This window comes from Pelodiscus sinensis, chromosome 10 (genome assembly GCF_052426305.1).
Source record: "Pelodiscus sinensis isolate ZL-2025 chromosome 10, ASM5242630v1, whole genome shotgun sequence".
Taxonomy (NCBI): Eukaryota; Metazoa; Chordata; order Testudines; family Trionychidae; genus Pelodiscus; species Pelodiscus sinensis.
Genome location: NC_143061.1, coordinates 53571515 through 53589797, shown reverse-complemented (window position 1 = coordinate 53589797; position 18283 = coordinate 53571515). Strand labels below are relative to the sequence as shown.

Below are 18283 nucleotides of genomic sequence, written 5' to 3'. Positions count from 1 at the left end.
TGTGCCGCGCGCCCATTGGCCCGCTCTCTTCGCCGGGCTCCGTTTCATATCTATGGTTACCGGCGCGCCGGGCTCCGGGAGCCGGCCCGAGACCCCCCGCGCGCAGGCCATGGCCCCCCGCTCCCTCGGCCGCCTCTGCCTGCTGCTGCTCTACCTGCTGGGCGAGGCCAGCGCCGGGTGAGTGAGCGCGGGCGGGGCCGTCCCCCGGCCTGCCCCTCCCCCACCGGGCCCCGAGCAGCGCCCCTCCCCTCCCCCACCGGGCCCCCGCAGGCCCCCAGCAGCGCCCCGCCCCCACCGGGCCCCCAGCAGCGCCCCGTCCCGCCCCCACCGGGCCCCGAGCAGCGCCCCGTCCCGCCCCCACCGGGCCCCGAGCAGCGCCCCGTCCCGCCCCCACCGGGCCCCGAGCAGCGCCCCGTCCCGCCCCCACCGGGCCCCGAGCAGCGCCCCGTCCCTCCCCCACCGGGCCCCCAGCAGCGCCCCGTCCCTCCCCCACCGGGCCCCCAGCAGCGCCCCGTCCCGCCCCCACCGGGCCCCCAGCAGCGCCCCGTCCCGCCCCCACCGGGCCCCCAGCAGCGCCCCGCCCCCACCGGGCCCCCAGCAGCGCCCCGCCCCCACCGGGCCCCCAGCCCTTCCCCCACCGGGCCCCCAGCAGCGCCCCGCCCCTCCCCCACCGGGCCCCCAGCCCTTCCCCCACCGGGCCCCCAGCAGCGCCCCGCCCCTCCCCCACCGGGCCCCCAGCCCTTCCCCCACCGGGCCCTGAGCAGCGCCCCGCCCCCACCGGGCCCCCACAGGTCCCCAGCAGCGCCCCTCCCCCACCGGGCCCTGAGCAGCGCCCCGCCCCCACCGGGCCCCCAGCAGCGCCCCGCCCCCACCGGGCCCCCAGCAGCGCCCCGCCCCCACCGGGCCCCGAGCAGCGCCCCGTCCCGCCCCCACCGGGCCCCGAGCAGCGCCCCGTCCCGCCCCCACCGGGCCCCGAGCAGCGCCCCGTCCCGCCCCCACCGGGCCCCCAGCAGCGCCCCGTCCCGCCCCCACCGGGCCCCCAGCAGCGCCCCGTCCCTCCCCCACCGGGCCCCCAGCAGCGCCCCGTCCCTCCCCCACCGGGCCCCCAGCAGCGCCCCGCCCCCACCGGGCCCCCAGCAGCGCCCCGCCCCCACCGGGCCCCCAGCAGCGCCCCGCCCCCACCGGGCCCCCAGCAACGCCCCTCCCCCACCGGGCCCCCAGCCCTTCCCCCACCGGGCCCCCAGCAGCGCCCCGCCCCTCCCCCACCGGGCCCCCAGCCCCTCCCCCACCGGGCCCCCAGCAGCGCCCCGCCCCTCCCCCACCGGGCCCCCACAGGCCCCCAGCCGCGCCCAGCCCCTCCCCCACCCGGCCCCCAGCAGCGCCCCGCCCCAACCGCTCCCCCAGCCCCTCCCCCACCCGGCCCCCAGCAGCGCCCCGCCCCAACCGCTCCCCCAGCCCCTCCCCCACCCGGCCCCCAGCAGCGCCCCGCCCAACCGCTCCCCCAGCCCCTCCCCCACCCGGCCCCCAGCAAAAAGAGGGTGCAAGTGTAGACATACCCACACACACACGGACACCCTCCACACTGTTTTGGGCCAGTCACTGAATACGTCTGTGCTTCAACTTCTCCACTAAAATGGTTGTCATGGCACTGATTGAAACGCGTAGGTGTTCCAGGAGGGTGCCTTCACCCTACTGAGCTGTTCAGTTGCAGTAGCAGTGGTGGTGTTCTGTGGTTGTCTCGTTAGAAGTGGTGCATTTGTGGCAGAGGCCATGACTAGATGTTTACTTTGCTCTCTATTTCTCAGGAGGGATTTCTATAAGATTCTGGGGGTGTCCCGCAGTGCATCAGTAAAAGACATTAAAAAGGCCTATCGGAAACTGGCTTTGCAGCTTCATCCGGACCGCAACCCTGACGATCCGCGAGCGCAAGAAAAGTTCCAGGATCTGGGAGCTGCCTATGAGGTCAGTGAGTTAATAGAGTATCTGCTCTGAGTACTAACAAACATGGTTTTCCTGTCTGGGTGGAGTCTCTGCCTCCATCTCCTCATTTGCAGGAGGGTGCAACCGGTTTTCTAGTGATGGCCTTGGAGCTGTTGTTAATCAGGGAGAGTCAGCAATGATTACATTTCAGTGTTGGTAATGAATTGCTGCAACAAAAGTGAAAAGTCAGACAGGTTTATTGACTGGAAATGGCAGAGGAGTGATAGCGAAAAATTGTGAAGAGCCTGCCCTGTGTTAACCTGATTGCTGTCACTCTATTTAAGGTTTCTAGTAGAGGCCCCGGGCCAGCTTGTAGATCCCAATTATCTCATTTTTGGAGTTAAGTTTCCCCTGCAACATGCAAGGGAGGGTGTGGAATGCTTCCTTTTAATGGAGTTTGAAGATGCCTAGTTTGGATTTGCGCTAGCTATTGCAGTAGTTGGGGCCAAAGGCAGTTTGATTACTGTGGATGCTCAAGATGTAGCCACCTCTGTCGTAGCACATTTTCTTCTCTGGAAAACAAAAGCTTATTCTTTCAAAGCACCAAAACTTGGTTGTGAAATTAATTCTCTCACTGAAACTAGCGTGGACATCTCAATCCATTCTTTTTGCACTTTTTAGGCAGGACAAGCTATTCTGAGATTTCAAAGCTGTACCTGAAATCGGGGTGTTAAGTTATGTTTAATCAACTAATCAATTAGCGGATAAGTGGGGGAAACTGCGGAGCCAGCTCCTGGCCCCGGCAGCTAACACCGCTGCGGCTCTGCCTTTAAAATGTAATAAGAGCTGTCAGGCTCTTTAAAACATTTAAAAGGCTGAAGCGCAGTGTGGGGACCAGGTGCGAGTTGGGACAGCTGTTTCTTGGCTCATATTTGGTTCCCCTCACCGTGCTTCTCCTGTACAGCGTCTGGGCATGAGCCAGGAATCAAGTGATTCCTGGCTCGTACCTGTTCCCCACTACTTGACTATCAGATAAGCTTATGCTCATCGGACAATTGACTAGTCTTTTAATCCTTAACATGAAATAGATCATTTAATATTATGTATATTACTCTGCCATCTTCCAACCCTGCGGATTTGTCCCTAGGCTAATAGAATACAGATTTGAAGTTGATTCCTGGTTGTTCTTAAGTGTGGAGCTGGAGGTGGCAGGTTTGAAAACTTAAAAGTACGTGTGTAATGGAAATTGTCAGAAAGTGACAGATTGGCCCTCCGCAGTCCAGCATCTTCAAGATGGGTCAGGTCCCGAACGAGGGGAGTTTTCCAGGCAAGGGAGGTCTGTTATGGCCCCTCTGCTGCAAGTCTCTGGGGTCCCCTGGGGTGCCACCAGCCTCCAAGCCAGCTCCCCTCCTGGCTATTGATCCTGGTGCCGCCCTCAGCTCCCTTCCCCTGGGCTGCCATCCCAGCCACTGGCCCTGCTCTGCTCCCTGCCTCTGGTTCCCAATCATCAGACTGGCTCCAATCTCTGCCCAGCTGCTGAGGGTCCAGATCCCTGCCACCAGACCTCCGGATCCCTGCCACCAGACCTCCGGATCCCTGCCACCAGACCTCCGGATCCCTGCCACCAGACCAGCTCCAATCTCGGCCCAGCTGCGCTCCCAGATGCCCGGCTGGACCCCAAGCTGCGCTTCAGGCTCTGACCCTGGCTAAGGTCCTGGCCATTGGCCACACTGCCACTAGATATGTAAAATGCTGTTTGATCAATTAACCGATTAAACATTATGGTTAACTGCTTACATGGCGCCCGCCTGCAGTGTCGCGTGGCAGGCCTGGCCAATCTGGAGCACTCCCAGCCTGTGGCACAGTAGGCCCGGCTGGGCTGCTGGGTAGCCAGTAAGCATCACCCTGAGAGTAGTGACGTCCCTCTCTGCCACCAGACTCCCAGGCAGAGGCCGCTCCCAGCCACCAGTGCTCTCTGGTCTAGCAGCATCCGTGGTTCTACTGGGTCATGGATGTTGCTGGAGCAGGGAGACCCGGACCAAAGCATTTGAACCTGGACCTGGCTTCTGTTATCCGGTGCTCATGGCACAATTTGTGTGTTCAGTCTTACACAGTGAGACCAACCCCTTAAACCAGTGGCAGTGCTCATTGATTTTGGACGTTTAAAGAGAACATAAGAATTAATTGATCGTGGCGCATAAGTAGCTACTAGGGGTGACTCTCTGTTTCTCTAACCTGGGAGACAGAGGTGTTAACAAAATCCCCGGCTGAAGTCAGATTAGCTCAGGTTTAGTCGTATCAGCAAACGTGTAGTGCGGGTAAGGTGTTTCAGTGGTTAAATATCATGGTGCTTTCTCGATCTCTTCAAGACTTTAGATTGACTGCTCCACTTCAGCCACAAGATATAGGCTTGATTTGGGCTTCATAACTGGCTGAAATTCCATGACCTGTGCTACGAAGGTCAGACTGGATCAGGGATGGGAAATCACAAACAGCCCCCATTTAAGCAGTGCGCTCTCACTGGTGCAGAACTTCAACAGCCATCTCTCATGCTTTTGGCTCAGCAGATCAGTACATCTAATTGTGACACCTTGCCTGCGTTTGGGACGTTATTCTGCCTTCATATGGCCAAGACCCCTGCTCTCCAGCTCGCTCTCTTTCCCAGAAGTGAGCGCCAATGTTTGCACCATGGCAGGTTGATCATCCTCTTTGGTGGCTTCTCTTTGGTGCTCAAACTTGAGATGATGGAGGCAGGGTGAAAGGTTATAAAAGGCTCTCTAGACAAATGCTCTTTCTGTATTACTGAGATTGGGGCAAGGAGCAGGTGCTGCTTACTGGGTAACGGGATTTCTACATCCCTAGGGGGAGTAGCCGTGTGATTCACAAAGAAGAGCGACACACTTGTGTGACAGACTGCCAAAAGGACTGTGTTTTTGAGCTCTTACTCCGCTGCTAATCCTTTTTCCATTAGCCCACCAAGAGTAATTGAAACAGCGTTGAATGATAGCGCGTCTGGGTGGTTTGCTGTTTCGATGAGATGCATGTGATATGGTGACAAGAGACTTCCAAAGAGCCAATTTCTGCAAAATAAAGATTCTTGTTAAACTGACAACCTTGGACTTGGTGCTGATTATGGAGTGGTGACCAGCACCGCCATAGTAAAAGTGATCTGGATCTCTCCACTGCCTCTTATTCCTCATTTGGGGTAAAGGCCGGGTGCCTCTCAAAGGCTTGTTTAAATAACCTGACTCACTAGTGCTTGTCCCACATCCTCTGCCCTCTCAGGTGCTCTCAGACGAGGAGAAGAGAAAGCAGTATGATACCTATGGCGAGGAGGGATTGAAGGATGGTCACCAGGGTTCCCATGGAGACATCTTCTCACAGTAAGCTGTCACCCCTGCAAACTGCTCTGCAGGCAAGGAACACTAATTAAGGACACGGCTATTCCTTCAGACTTCAGCATCAGAGAGATGCTTTGTTGCTATTGTGCCCTATCGTGGCCTTTGCCATGGCCAAAAAACAAATGAATCATCATTGACCGCTAGTGACGGGGTGATCTGACCAGTGTGTTCAACACATGCTTCCTAGTTGCTGCTTTCACACACATGCGGTAATGCGCACAAAGTCCATGTTTGTTCTCTCTCCCCCACGAACCGTCATTGAGTACTTGGCAGGTTTGCTAGTATGAGCGGTGGATGATAGATTTTAATTGCATTAAATATGCAGATTTTCTTGCATCCTTTGTGACGTGTCTGGTGTTTATTACACTGGCACAGGCACGCGCGTGTGTGTGTGTGCATGCAGCACCATGTATTTCCCTCCCCCCCCAACTCCCCCCACACACACTATAAATTGAAATATAGCAAAATCTGACCTCTTCATTCAATAGCACTTCAAACAGCACCTCTCGCTTCGGGGTAAACCTGTGGATTGTTCCATTCTGAGAGGGAGATTATCTTGTCTGGATTCCGCTGAAGCATTCACCCTGAGATATTGTCCTTGTCTGAACATTGGTACCGTACTGAAGGGTGTCCCAGCAGTTAGGGCTCTTCCCTAAGGCTTGGGGGATGCAGGTCATTTGCCCCTCAGTGCTTCAGTCCCCATCTGTAAATGAGGTGAATAGCACTTTCTGCATCACAGGGCATAAATGTTAGACTGGGAAGCACTTAGATACTACGGTTATCAGGACCATGGAAGTACCTTAGATGTGGTGCCAGAAATGTATTTTCACTTGTGATGACTTTAAATAAGGAAATCTCCCCTAAAATAATGGATTTCGGTTGGTTTCGGAAAGCACAGGACTTGTGTTGGTTTGACAGTGTGCAATTTGCTGTACAGAGTAAGGATGTTAAATTTAAATTAATCAGCTACTCGACTAGGCAATGCAATTTGCATCAACTATTTGATTAGTTGATAAGGGCATTTCGAAGGCGGAAGAGCCGAGATGGAGCGCGGGGCCGGTAGGGACTCGAGCAGTCCCCTGCTTGCCCCATGCTCCCCGCTTTTGAAATGTACAAGAGCCCTGGGTACATTTCAAAAGCAGGGAGCACGGGGCCAGTGGGGGACTGCTTGCTTCTCACCCCCTGCTCCTGTGGCACTTCTGCTTTTGAAATATAGCAAGAGCCCCAAGGAGGAAGCGACACCAGTTCCCCGCTGCACCCCTGCTTCCCCCCCCTTTTCCCCTCCACGCAGACAGTGCTGGGGGGAACCTGTTTTTAAGCCAGCTCCCCTCCCCCCCAGCACTGGTTCCTGCTTTCCCCCTTCTCCCTCTACTGCGTTTATCAGAGAGAGGCAGCGGGGGGAGGAGGGCGACTAGTCTAGTCGATTGTCTGATAAGCATATCCTTATCAGATGCTAGGCTACTCGGTTACATCCCTAGTACAGAGCATATTATATGGTGGTGAGAAGAGGCTTCGAGGGAGCCTAATACCGCATTCGATCTCTGTGTTGGAACAAGATCTTGTTTATGCTGCCACATGGCAGCATACGTCTTGAACTTAGACTTCTTCCTGAATTAATGACTGTCCATTATTCCGTAGCTTCTTTGGGGATTTTGGTTTCATGTTTGGAGGAAGTCCTCGTCAGCAAGACAGGAATATTCCACGAGGAAGTGACATCATTGTGGACCTGGAAGTGACACTGGAGGAAGTGTATTCAGGAAACTTTGTGGAAGTAAGTGCTATAATCTATTTCTAGGAGCTTCCTCACGGAAGCCTGGCACTTGCTAGGGATGGCTGGCCTGACTCTTGGTGGGAATGGTGCATTCTTAGAAAGAAATGGAAATGGGTCACTTGTAGCCGTGTGTCTGAGGAGGTATGAAAGAGACGTGGCTGAGAGGGGATGCTGGGATTATTTTTATGCTCTGCATCATCCTGCTGCTGCCAGATACCCAGTGGAGTTCTTGGAACCAGCAGCACTATGGGGAGGGCTGTTCCCCACTGGGTCACTTAGAAACACAACGGAAAGCTGCAGCAAAGAGAGGGAGCATTAAATGAGCTCATTTAGCCTCTGGGGCGGGGGAAGGAGGGGCGTCAGGCGGCTCCATGGGAGCTGTCACATGGGAAGCCACAGAGGTAGCAGTGCTGGGGGGCTGGGCGGCTCTGCACACACACGCACTGGCTCCCACCTCCCCTGCATCCCTCGCTGCCTCTGTATCAGAGGCAACAGGGAGTGGCGCGTGTAACCGTGATGGTTAACCGATGAGCCCGTTAACCTCTCTCCTCAAAATTATGCTTTCTGAAGCAATTAACCCTTAACTTCTGGAGTACATGTGTCTACACTGCTTTCAGGTGTGATTGGAGCACATGGAGATGTACCCAAGCTCGCTGTGATGCTAGATCGAAGCTAGGTTGAATGACGCCCTTGAAGTATGCCCTGGGCAGGAATGGCTATCTTTGCTGCTCATGTGATGGGAGCTACCTTTGATCGACCCAAATTACTAGGCTGCAGTGACTCCTCTCAGCTGAGGTGTATCTAGGCCTGGGGGTGTAAACGGCAGTGTACAAACGGTGTACCTGAACATATGAAACATGGCCAAATTGTAGCAGATTTAGGAACTGTCACTTGAACTTCCTGAGCGTCAACACTGCATTACTTTCCTTGAGTTCTTCTCTATAAAGAGATTGGATTTTCCCATCCAAATAATATGTCAATAGACACACATGCATGTCGGGAGCACTTGTATCTGGACCTGGGAATCCTGTTCGACGCTGAACCCAGTAAAAACCAAGTATGAAACCACATTTTGAAGTGAGGCCAGGAATTGCGTCCTGCGGCATGTGACCACATACTGCACGTCTCCAGTGATGAGCGCCTCGGCCACATTTAAAGCGTTCACATAAGCTTGTTCATAGAGGGGTGAATATGAAACAAATGTCTGCAGAGAAGAACTCTCCCCTCGTCATCGAGATGAATGGGATTTGGCCAGTTTCCCAAAGTAATTCATCAAAGGCAGCCGCTGTTTCAGCCTAAACCTCTTTGGAGAGGGGCGTACACGCTTGGGCAGCAGGCTGCAAAGGAAAATGGCTGTAACAGCAGCCCAGTGGCTTCTGTGCTGCCTGAGCACTTCGTGTGGCTGGAACCATGTGCTCCGGCTCACCTGGCTCTGGGAGGAAGCTCCAGTGCTAGGCCGGCTGCTCAGCTGTACCCACAGCCCCTAGGTGCAGGGACGGGCAACAACGGAAGCTTTGAGTTGCCCTGGCAACTCCCATTGGCTGAGAACCACGGCCAATGGGAGCTGCGGGGTCGGCGCCTGTGGGCACTGGCAGTATGCACTGCACAGAGCTGCCTGCCGACATCATGGCAGCTCCCAGGAGCAGTGCAGGGCTAGGGCAGGCACGGAGTCTGCCTTAGCCCTGCTGCCTATGAGCCCCCGTGGTAAGCGGTGCCTGACTGGAGCCAGCACTCCACTCCCACACCCCAACCCTCTGGCCACCATCCACCCTGAAACTCTGTCCAAGGTGAGAACCCCTCCAACACCCTAATTCCCTCCCAGACCCCTCACCCCTCTGCCCAAGGTCAGAACTCCCTCTCCAGCACTCCAAATCCCTTGGCCCCAGTCTGGAGCCGCCTTTTACACCTTGAACTTCTCATTTCTGGCCTTACTCTGGAGCCATGAGGCGCTCAGAGTCTCCACCTACACCCCACGGGGCTGTGTGTGGCCCCCAGACTGATTTTTGTTGTAAGTCAGTAGCCTCTGGTAGAAAGAAGGTTCCCCCCCCTGGTGTACAGAGCGGCATTTCCAAGATCAAAGGCAGTTCTTGTTCCGGGTGCAGCGCGTGTGTTGTGATTGTAAAAGGGCTTGTTGTCTAGAATGGTGCTCGAAGAAACCCTGCTCCTTGGAAAGCCTTGAGATGCCGCCCCAGTGTGACTGGTTGATGTGACACTGTCGTGTGTGTTTCTTTCAGGTTGTTAGGAACAAGCCGGTGGCCAGGCAGGCTCCTGGCAAACGGAAATGCAACTGCCGGCAAGAGATGAGGACCACGCAGCTAGGCCCCGGGCGGTTCCAGATGACACAGGAAGTTGTCTGTGATGAGTGTCCCAATGTCAAGTGAGTGTGCCGTTTCTGCCTTGCACCGCGAGATAGCTGGCTCAGCACGCCTCGCGGTGCGTTACCCACATGACCTACCCAGTGGGCGGACTTCCTGGGAAAGAGCAGCGCGCTTGATTGGTCTCAGGCGGAAGGGGGTCCTCTTTCAGCCCCACTCTCGACCTGCCCATCCAGAGCAGTCATCCGGCACGGCTGTGCGCGCAGCTAAAGTTAGACAGGAGTGTGGGTCCCCCGGGATAGACTGCAGGACTGGTGGGCTCTGTAGCTTAGCTCTTTGCTGCCTGTCCTGGTTGACCAGTGGACACCTTTCCCCCTCCCCCACTCTGGGCCGTGCGCAACAAATGATACAAGCAGCAGGAGAGAAGCAGCACTCAGGCTAGTCCAATCAAATGAGTGACGCCTGCCGGCTTGCTGAGCAGAGCACCCGGCCTTCTACTTGGTTTCTCTCTCTCCAGGCTGGTGAATGAGGAGCGAACACTGGAGGTAGAGATCGAGCCGGGCGTGAGGGATGGCATGGAGTACCCCTTCATCGGGGAAGGTAGGCAGCTCGCCCGCCCGCCTGCCCGCCCGCCCTACTGAACGGCTGGGGACACGGGGAGATGCAGGCGGCATTACAGAGCCGTGGTGCTTGCGGTGGGGTATTGCTTTGTGCTTGTCCCTGTTAAGCAGTTGGTTTGTCTTGTGCATTCTCTGTCTAGAGACTGCACCCTCCAGTTACTGCTAGCAATGCCCTGCTTCCCCTTGCTTTTGGATTAGACATCTGGCCACAGGTGGGGAAATCATTCCTATCAGCAGTAGGGATGTTAGACTAGTCGACTATCCGATAAGCGTTTGCTTATCACATAGTCTTTTGACTAGTCGATATCCTGCCCCTTGCTGCCTCTATGGGGGAAGGGTTCTTCAAAGGCGGCGTTTCAAAGGGGCAGCTGCCGTGGAACCTGGGGGGAAGTGCTGCACGGAACCCGGGATCAGCTGGGGAGTCCTCAGCTGACCCCAGGCTCCTAGCGGCGTGCAGCATATCATGGAGCCCAGGGTCAGTGGGGGACTGTGAGTCCCCCACTGACCCCGGGGTTCTCCCTGGCTTTGAAATGCGCAAGAGCCCCTGCTAGGGACTATCGTGCATTTCAAAGCAGGCACCCGCATACAGCCCGGAGTCCGTGGGACTTCCCGCTGGCCTGGGCTGTAGAGGAATTCTGCATTCCTCCTTTGAAATGTCCAAGAGCCCCAGCAGGAGGAATGCGGACGTGCCTATCGACTAGTCGATGGAAATTCTATCGACTAGTCAGTTAACTGCGTTTTAACATCCTTAATCAGAAGGTGGGCCTGCAGCATGTCTGCCACAACGCCCGGCTCTGTTCGAAGTGTGCGTGTAAGTCCCCTGGCCCAAGTTTACAGTTTTTGAGCTTGAAACGTAACCGTGCAGAATAAAAATGCTGGACTGAACCATTTAAATAAAACAAGCGCCAGAACAGGTCCCTGACCTTGTCAAGCTGGTTTGAAGTCCTCCTCTATTTTCCTTAGTACTTTACGTTTAACACCGTACTGGACTGTCTTGGGGGCAGGGTTACGTCTCTGCCGCTGATTGTGCACGTCCAGTTCCAAATGAGGAGTGCACTTGGCTGTTCAGTTCATCTCTCTTGCATTCGTAACGCTGACGTTTTAGAGCAGTATCATGATGCCCTGTCGCAGTAAGTCATTGGTTGGCTTTACCCATCCCTGTGAGCTGTAATGCTCCCAGTTTCTTACGGTTCGCTGTGTAGACTTTGGATAACAGCACAAATCCATATTGGCACAGTTCATAGCAGCTTTTCCTGCGCTCCTCCAGGTTTCTAGGTGTCCTCCTCTATCAGAGGCAGCAGCACGGCAGGGGGTGATGTGCAGGTGGCTCCACAGAAGCTGGTACACACAGGGGGCTGGCTTAAAAGCTGGCTCCCTGTGTGCACTGGCTCTTGGGGAGCCATGCCCCCCCCCCCCCCATGTATAAATGTGACATTTTCAGCCGTTACACATTTACTTAAATAAATGCATTTTAACATCCCTGCCAAGGATGTGGCAAGAAGCTGCCGTATCTGTGTGTCAGTCTCCGCGCTAATTGCGTGCTCCCAAACCCTTGGTGCCTCGGACTAAGCAGTTGCATGCAGGCAGGGAGTCCTTTGAAAGAAGGGTGTGGATTTTGGGGGATAGAAGAGCACAAGACCATGCCCCCCCAGTGAGCTGAGTCTCTCTGATGTCAGACCAGCTGGCTGCTTGCTGATGAAGCATCAACTCTGTGTAACACACCATGGCTGGCTTCCTTCCCCAGGTGAGCCCCACGTGGACGGGGAGCCAGGTGACTTACGCTTCCGAATCAAAGTTCTCAAGTAAGTAACCAGCTTCTCTCCTGGCTCCGAGGAATGAAACTGACTAGTGGTTTGTGTGTCAGTTTTGCCCGCTCACCTGGCACCTTTGTCAGTTACCCACCCGCAGCATCCACGAGGCCAGGCTACGGCGGAGGCTGGAGTCAGGGCTCTGTGGAGAAGGGTCTTGGGATACCCTGAGATAGTGGCCTGACAGTCAAAGGATGCTCCCTTTTTGCTTTGTTTGGCCCAAAACCTATGTTTGAACAGTAGCCGCTGGATGAACGCCATGGTGCTTTGACACCGCTCTCCAGAGCGGAAAGCCCTTAGCAATGCACGTCCCTCGAATGGGAAAAGGGAGCTGCTGGGTGAGTCACATGGGACGGTGTGACCGAGGTACCCCTTGGTGCCCGTCAAAGGGCACAGACGTGCGGAGAGGGATCCTCCCCTCTGTGATCACACGCCAGTCCATCGGCGCACGTTGTGGGAGTTCTCTAATGTCTGCCCACGTCGCGCTCGTCATTCTGATCACTGATGCATGTAAATTAGACATACCGATATAGTCAAGGAAGTGGGGATTTAAATAGCCCCCGCTTCGTTAAAATAAAAATGGCCACCGCATTGTGCCGGCTCAGCTGATCGTCAGCGCAACGCAGCAGTCAAGACGCGGATCGGTCAGCAAGGAAAGCCTTTGCCGACCGATTCTGTAAACCTCCTTTCAGGAGGCATAAGGGATACAACTGCTATGTGGAGCAGTCTAATTTACATGCCTCTGCCAGCATGGGGCGTGCGAGGACTCAGTGGGGAGCACTCGTGCCGTGGCTGGCAGAGTCGGGGCTGGCCCCGGCAGGCACACACCAACTCTGTCCAGCTAAGAGCAGGCAGTAGTGAGGTGTCTCACGGCTCGGGTATGCCCGGCAAGTGTGTCCTCTCTACTCTCTCCAGCGCCCAAGGTAAGATTCTTAGTAACGTGCAGCCACAGGAAAAGGAAACTGAATCAGACTAACAAACATCTTCTCCATTCTTCTGGGATCTGTGTGACCTGCCCAAGCCCCTTCCTTAGGGAGGGAGGCACATAACCTAGAGGTCCTGACTCACTGAATACTTGACTTTTCCATCCTGCGGCCAAATGGAAATATTTTTTTTAATCCGTTCCTTTGGGGCGGTTCTGAGTTTTTCCTTTTTCTCCCCAACACGTACAATGGAAGCGCTTTGTTCTGATTGAAACGAAACATTTGGAGTGTCCAAATAAAACACGGTCTCCGAAAGATTTTATCTTGGGTCTTTTTTGGCCAAAACAGTTGGTCAAAATCGGCCTGTTCGGTGCCGTGAAAGTGCACGTTGATGTGATTTCTGGTGTGCCAAGCCAGTTCTGCTCGGCTCTCGCCCTGACTCTCGCAGAAGTGGTGCAGGGAGAGGTCAGAGGTTCAGGTCCCTACGCTCTGTTCACAGGCACCCGGTCTTTGAAAGGAGAGGGGATGATTTGTATACGAACGTCACTATCTCGCTGGTCGAGGCTCTGGTAGGCTTTGAAATGGATATTGCCCATTTAGATGGGCACAAGGTGAGTCAAGAGTTTACTTCCATGTTCTTTACAAGCAAAACTATTTGTTACGAATTCCCTAGGTCCAGGGACTCTACTGGTTGCAGCCGTTAGCCACGGACCGTGTTGTCTCAGCTAGAGATTTAAAAAGCCCCATTTTGACCTTCTGGAATCTGCTCCAGAAGCTACCAGTGAGGGCACAATCCATGATTAGCTTCCAGACTAGAGCAGATGTGCTGGTATACATTGCCCTAAGCTCTGTGTTAATGCCCTTCCGTGTCCCAGCAGCCAAGTCTGGTTTTGTGGAGGATTGAGCGTACCCCGAGCATAGCCAGAAAGGAGATCTAGGATAACAGGAAACGAACGCTGTTCTCAAATTTCCCTTCTTTGTAGGTTCATGTTGCCCGAGATAAAATCACAAAACCTGGGGCCAAACTGTGGAAAAAAGGAGACGGTCTTCCAAACTTCGACAACAACAACATCAAAGGCTCGCTGATCATTACTTTCGATGTGGACTTCCCCAAAGAGCAGCTGACCGACGAGCAGCGGGAAGGTTTGTGCTTCCGAAACCTACCCCCATCTCTCAACTTTCTGACCACTGATCGAGCTTAGCCTTGCAATGTAAGATACCCACCCGCAGGGATCAGGGAGGAATTCTCTCCCCCGCCTGCGTACAGCGTAATACAACTGGCTAGATGCACGGTGGGCCGTGCCTTGTTTCCTCTGCAACATCTGGTCTCAGAAGCCTCAGAAGGCTTCCAGGTGAGATTAGATGGATCACTGGTCCGATATTTGTGGAGCTGCTGCTATGTCCGAGGGACAGACTGCGCCGTTGCTGGAGATGGGTTAACACTGGACCTAGTCCTGCTCTGGCTTCTCCCTAGCTAGAACAGTCTCTCAGACTTCCCCGAGTTTCCCAGCATCTGCACCCACTTCTCTTTGGAGCTGGGTTTTGCTCTGGGGCAAGGGTGGAAGCAGCCCTGCTGTGTCAGGGAATAGCTGCTCTCTCCCTGGCTCTCCGCCCCTGGAGCACAGAGATGCTCGGGAACATTAAGGAAAATCAGCTACAGCTGTGAAAGTCACCGAGCCCCATCCCTCCCCCTGCTTCTGGTGCACCAACACCGGAGACGGGATCTGGGGGTCTTGATGGAGCCCTCATGGCCCCTCCTGCCTTCCTCTCTTTGAAGGCTCCTTAGCTGGGCTAGAGGATGCGTCCCGCCCACTGCAGGGTGGATCTGTGTTTGGCCGGAATAGTCCTGTTCGCCTGTGTTGGTCTAGTAAGGACAAAATTCCGTTTCTCGTTGGTGGCCCTGGCCCAAGCGTTGCTGCTGTTTGTAGCGATACGTGTGCCCGCTTGGGAGGCGCCTCCTGAGCTTGGGCTCCATTAGCGCAAATCCTGCTGGGCGGAATCTCGAAAGACGGGAAATTGAGCTACGTGTTCTGCTTCCCCGGTGTCCCTTGGCCCGGAGTCTCTGCCACCCGCTGGCCAGAGCTGACGTTCCAGAGGGCCCCCGTGCGCGCGCCAGAGCGCGTTCCTTACAGCGCTTCTCGTTGAATCGGCTTTCTTGCGCCGGCGGAGCGTTGCTTCCTGAGCGGCAGGGATGTTCAGAGGGTAGCGGCACGCCCAGGGTTCAAAGTCTAAGCAAAGTGGCGTTCCTGCTGCTCTCCTGTCAGAACAGCTTTGTGCTCTTTCCGGCCTCTCCTGCTCCCACCGTGTCTTGCAGCATTCGGTGGAGAGGTGCCCTGTCTCTCGGTCCCTCCTTTATTACAGAGGCCCACTAAGTGGGAGACTGTGTTGAGACTGCCCAGAGCCTCAGTCACCCCATGCCAGCCAGTCAGCTCCCAGCCCTCGCTGTCGGACCCACAGGACGTCCGATCAGTCCATCGAAACGTAGCTTGGCTAGGCCTGGCGCCCCTGGCGGCGTGTGAAGTCTGGCACTTCGCTTCTAGCAATGCAGGAGGCCAGAGAACGTATCCAGGGTTCGGCTTTCTCCTGGGCCCCTAGGATCCTGGAGCAGTGTACTGGGTAGTATGTGCGGGAGAATCTTACGCCTCTCCTCTCGCTGCCGTTTCCCTCTCCCCCATCCCCGTTAGCTGAGGAGGTCCCGGCCCTGCCGTGTTTCAGCCTACCCAGAGCGGGGGAGGGCAGGTAAGAAGGCTTTGCTCTAACCACAGTCTCCCTAGCTCCAGCTCTCCTTGCAGGAGCGTAGGGGTAGCTGAGATGGAGTTAGGCTGTTGCCCTGTGAGTTGGCTGGCCTGCCGGCTCATCACACTGCAGGGCTCCGAGCTGCCCGCGGGCCTGCAAGCGGTGACTGTCCTTTTCTCGCCCAGGTCTGAGGCAGCTGCTGAAGCAAGGCTCTGTGCAGAAGGTGTACAACGGACTGCAGGGCTACTAACCCCCCTGCCTGGACTGGCTCGCAAAGGAAACCTGAACCCAGCCGTATCTCTCGGCCGGCTCCTCTTCCGCCCCTCGGGGAATGAGGTGGCGGGAGGGTGGAGCGACGACGGTCCAAGCGTGTTTGCGAAGGGTGAAGGTGTTCACGTGGTTTCCTGTTGCAGGGCGTAGCGGGTGCTGCCTATAGTTCCTGGGACTGGTGCAGGGAGCAAAGCCCCCGAGCAAACGAGTGGGGGCGTGGGGGTGTTCAACTCAGTGCAAATTGGAATGTCTGGTTTTTAAATATATTTTGATGTTACTTTTCTGGACCCTCTCAAAGCATTTTGCTCCTTGCTTTGTGTGTCTTGCTGTGATCTCCCCTGAGGTTTTCTCTCTGACACTCCGCCACCTCTTCTCCCCAGGCTGGGCCGCATTATAGCTCCTGACTCCTCTCACCTCCCTTTCTGTTGGGAGCCAAGAGGGAGAGGCTGTAAATCTGTGGGCTGGAGTTCGGGGGCGGACAGGTCCTCCCTGACCCCCTCGATGCCCAAACCAGTCTTTTGCCTGCAAAATTCAGGCTTCCAGCCAGGCCCGTGTCTTGTCCGAAGATCTCAGCTGTCCCCTGGCCCTTTCTGCACGTTGCAGGGCTCTAAAAACCCAGCCCCTTCCCTCCCGGGCCCAGGCGAGTGCTCGCTGAGGTATTCGCCCCACCCTGGCTTGGTTGGATCGCTATCCCCGGCAGAGAACCGCTGGCCCTGCGAGCACTGAACAAACCTCCCTGGTGTTCAATGGCACTTGACTGGCTCTGCGGCCAAGCAGCACTGGCTCCGAGAGCCCCAAGCAGCCCTGGCTCTGAAGGAGGCTCTGTCCTAATGCAAATGGATGTGTCCTGCGAGCTGTGCAGCATCTGAACAGGGAGTGGGAGGGGGCCGTGCTGCTGGGCTGGGAGCGGGTCGCAGGCCCTTGCTGGTGGCCCTGGGAGGGACCATGGGGCTGGCCGGGGTGGCGTGCCATCAGCCGTGGTCGCAGACAAAGCCTTGGAGCGCATGCGGACGGAGAAGCCGGCTGCGGGGCACCTCGCTCCATGCAGGTAGGGACAGCCGGCTATTCCTTCCTTTCCCCTGCTCCGCGCTGGGCTCGTGGGACAGGGCCGGGCCGGAGCAGCAGAGCCGCCCGTACACGCGCTCCTGCTCCGTGGGCGTCGGTGCTGCTTAACTCTGCCCGGAGACGCCAACGCCCCCGGCCCACTACACGCTGGAGCCCTGGGGGGAGGGACTTTGGGGGCTTGGTGCTAGAGGCACAAGAGCGGGGGTGGGGAGGTTCAAGCTCAGTTTCCAGTAGACCCTGCGCGGTGCAAACCTCATGCCCTTGGGAAGAGCTCAGTGACTCTGCCCCGTGCGGCTCTTGGGGTGGATGCTTGCTCTGCCATCGGCTGCAGCTGGGCTCCTCCCCAGCTCCCTAGCTCCGCGGTGCTTCCTCGGGCTTCGCTCCAGTCTAGCGCACAACAGAGTGACGGCAGGTGGGGCGAGGCAGAGACCCCTCCGCTGGCTGCGCCGCTAGGCCTCCGCGCTTCCCGGCAGGCACGTTCCCCGTGGTGCGCTGCTCCTGCTGCGCCTGGCCTCGCTGCGGGATGCTGCCCTGCCCCCCGCCGCCGCGGCACTAGTGCCCGGAGCCGGAAGCTGCTGGGCAGAAACGCAGCAGGAAGAGCAGACATCCTGGAAGCAGGAAGCCACAGCTCCTTGGCCGTTTCCTGTTCTGACGGGGAAAGGCCGGGTGTTCGGAGGCGGCGCGGGCAGAACCCACGCCGGGCTCTCCCCATCGCGCTCCCTTTCCAACCTCCGTGCTGAGCAGGGGCTGAGCCCAAATTGAGCCAGCCCAGTTGGCGGGTGTTGTCCTGAACTCCTGCCCCCCACCAGCCGCGGCGCAACCAGAGAGGAGTGAATAAAACCCAGCCCCAAGCCGCCTGCACCCGGTTAAGAATTCCACATCTGCCCGAGGGGCGCTCTAAGCCATCCCCGTTAAACCTTCCCACAAATGTACGGCCCTGTCTCATCTGTCCCGGTGCCCCCTGCCTTGGCCTGGCACCAGGCGGGGGCAGACAACATGGCAAACCTCATTGTGCCAGAAAGCTGCCCCTTTTCCGGGGGTGGGGAGGCGTGTGCGGACAATACACTTCCGGGCAGGAGGGAGAACGGGCGCGTTTTGCTCGGGCAGGGTGAGACACCCGTTTTGGCAGCTCCAGGTTCCCACTCTCCTCCACGGATCCGCTTTCCGTGTGCGGTTCTGTCTGTGACACCCAGGCCTGTTGGTTCACTCGGAGGCTCGGAGCCGGCCTCTGAGGCCCCCTTGTGTTTGAAATCTTGTCCAGCGCGTTTCTGTTCCCTAAAGGAGTCTCGCCTCGCTCCTCCACAATCACACTAGCTGCGGGGTAGGACACCCACACCCCCCCCCCCCCGCTCCCCTTCCCGCCACGAATCGGGCTTGTGGGAAAGCCCAGTTTGCATCTGAGCGCTGGGCTGCAGGCCCCCCGGGCGCACCCCTTGAGGAAAGGAGAAGGCGAG

General features: G+C 56.8%; 1 protein-coding gene across 1 annotated transcript; it reads left to right on the top strand.

The window, feature by feature from the left end:
• Window positions 1-2: 2 nt before the first annotated feature.
• Window positions 3-16051, top strand: DNAJB11 (DnaJ heat shock protein family (Hsp40) member B11). The gene is made up of 10 exons (XM_075937307.2): window positions 3-177; window positions 1806-1962; window positions 5206-5303; window positions 6960-7092; window positions 9327-9469; window positions 9925-10007; window positions 11772-11829; window positions 13258-13369; window positions 13742-13901; window positions 15680-16051. The coding sequence occupies exons 1-10, from the start codon at window positions 53-55 to the stop codon at window positions 15742-15744; spliced, it is 1134 nt and encodes a 377-aa protein (XP_075793422.1). The 5' UTR covers window positions 3-52; the 3' UTR covers window positions 15745-16051.
• Window positions 16052-18283: the final 2232 nt, after the last annotated feature.

Coding starts and splice junctions, on each gene's coding strand:
- DNAJB11 (XM_075937307.2), top strand. CDS start 53: ATGGTTACCGGCGCGCCGGGCTCCGGGAGCCGGCCCGAGACCCCCCGC. Junction 178..1,805: donor CTGGGCGAGGCCAGCGCCGG/GTGAGTGAGCGC, acceptor TCTATTTCTCAG/GAGGGATTTCTATAAGATTC. Junction 11,830..13,257: donor TTCCGAATCAAAGTTCTCAA/GTAAGTAACCAG, acceptor CTCTGTTCACAG/GCACCCGGTCTTTGAAAGGA.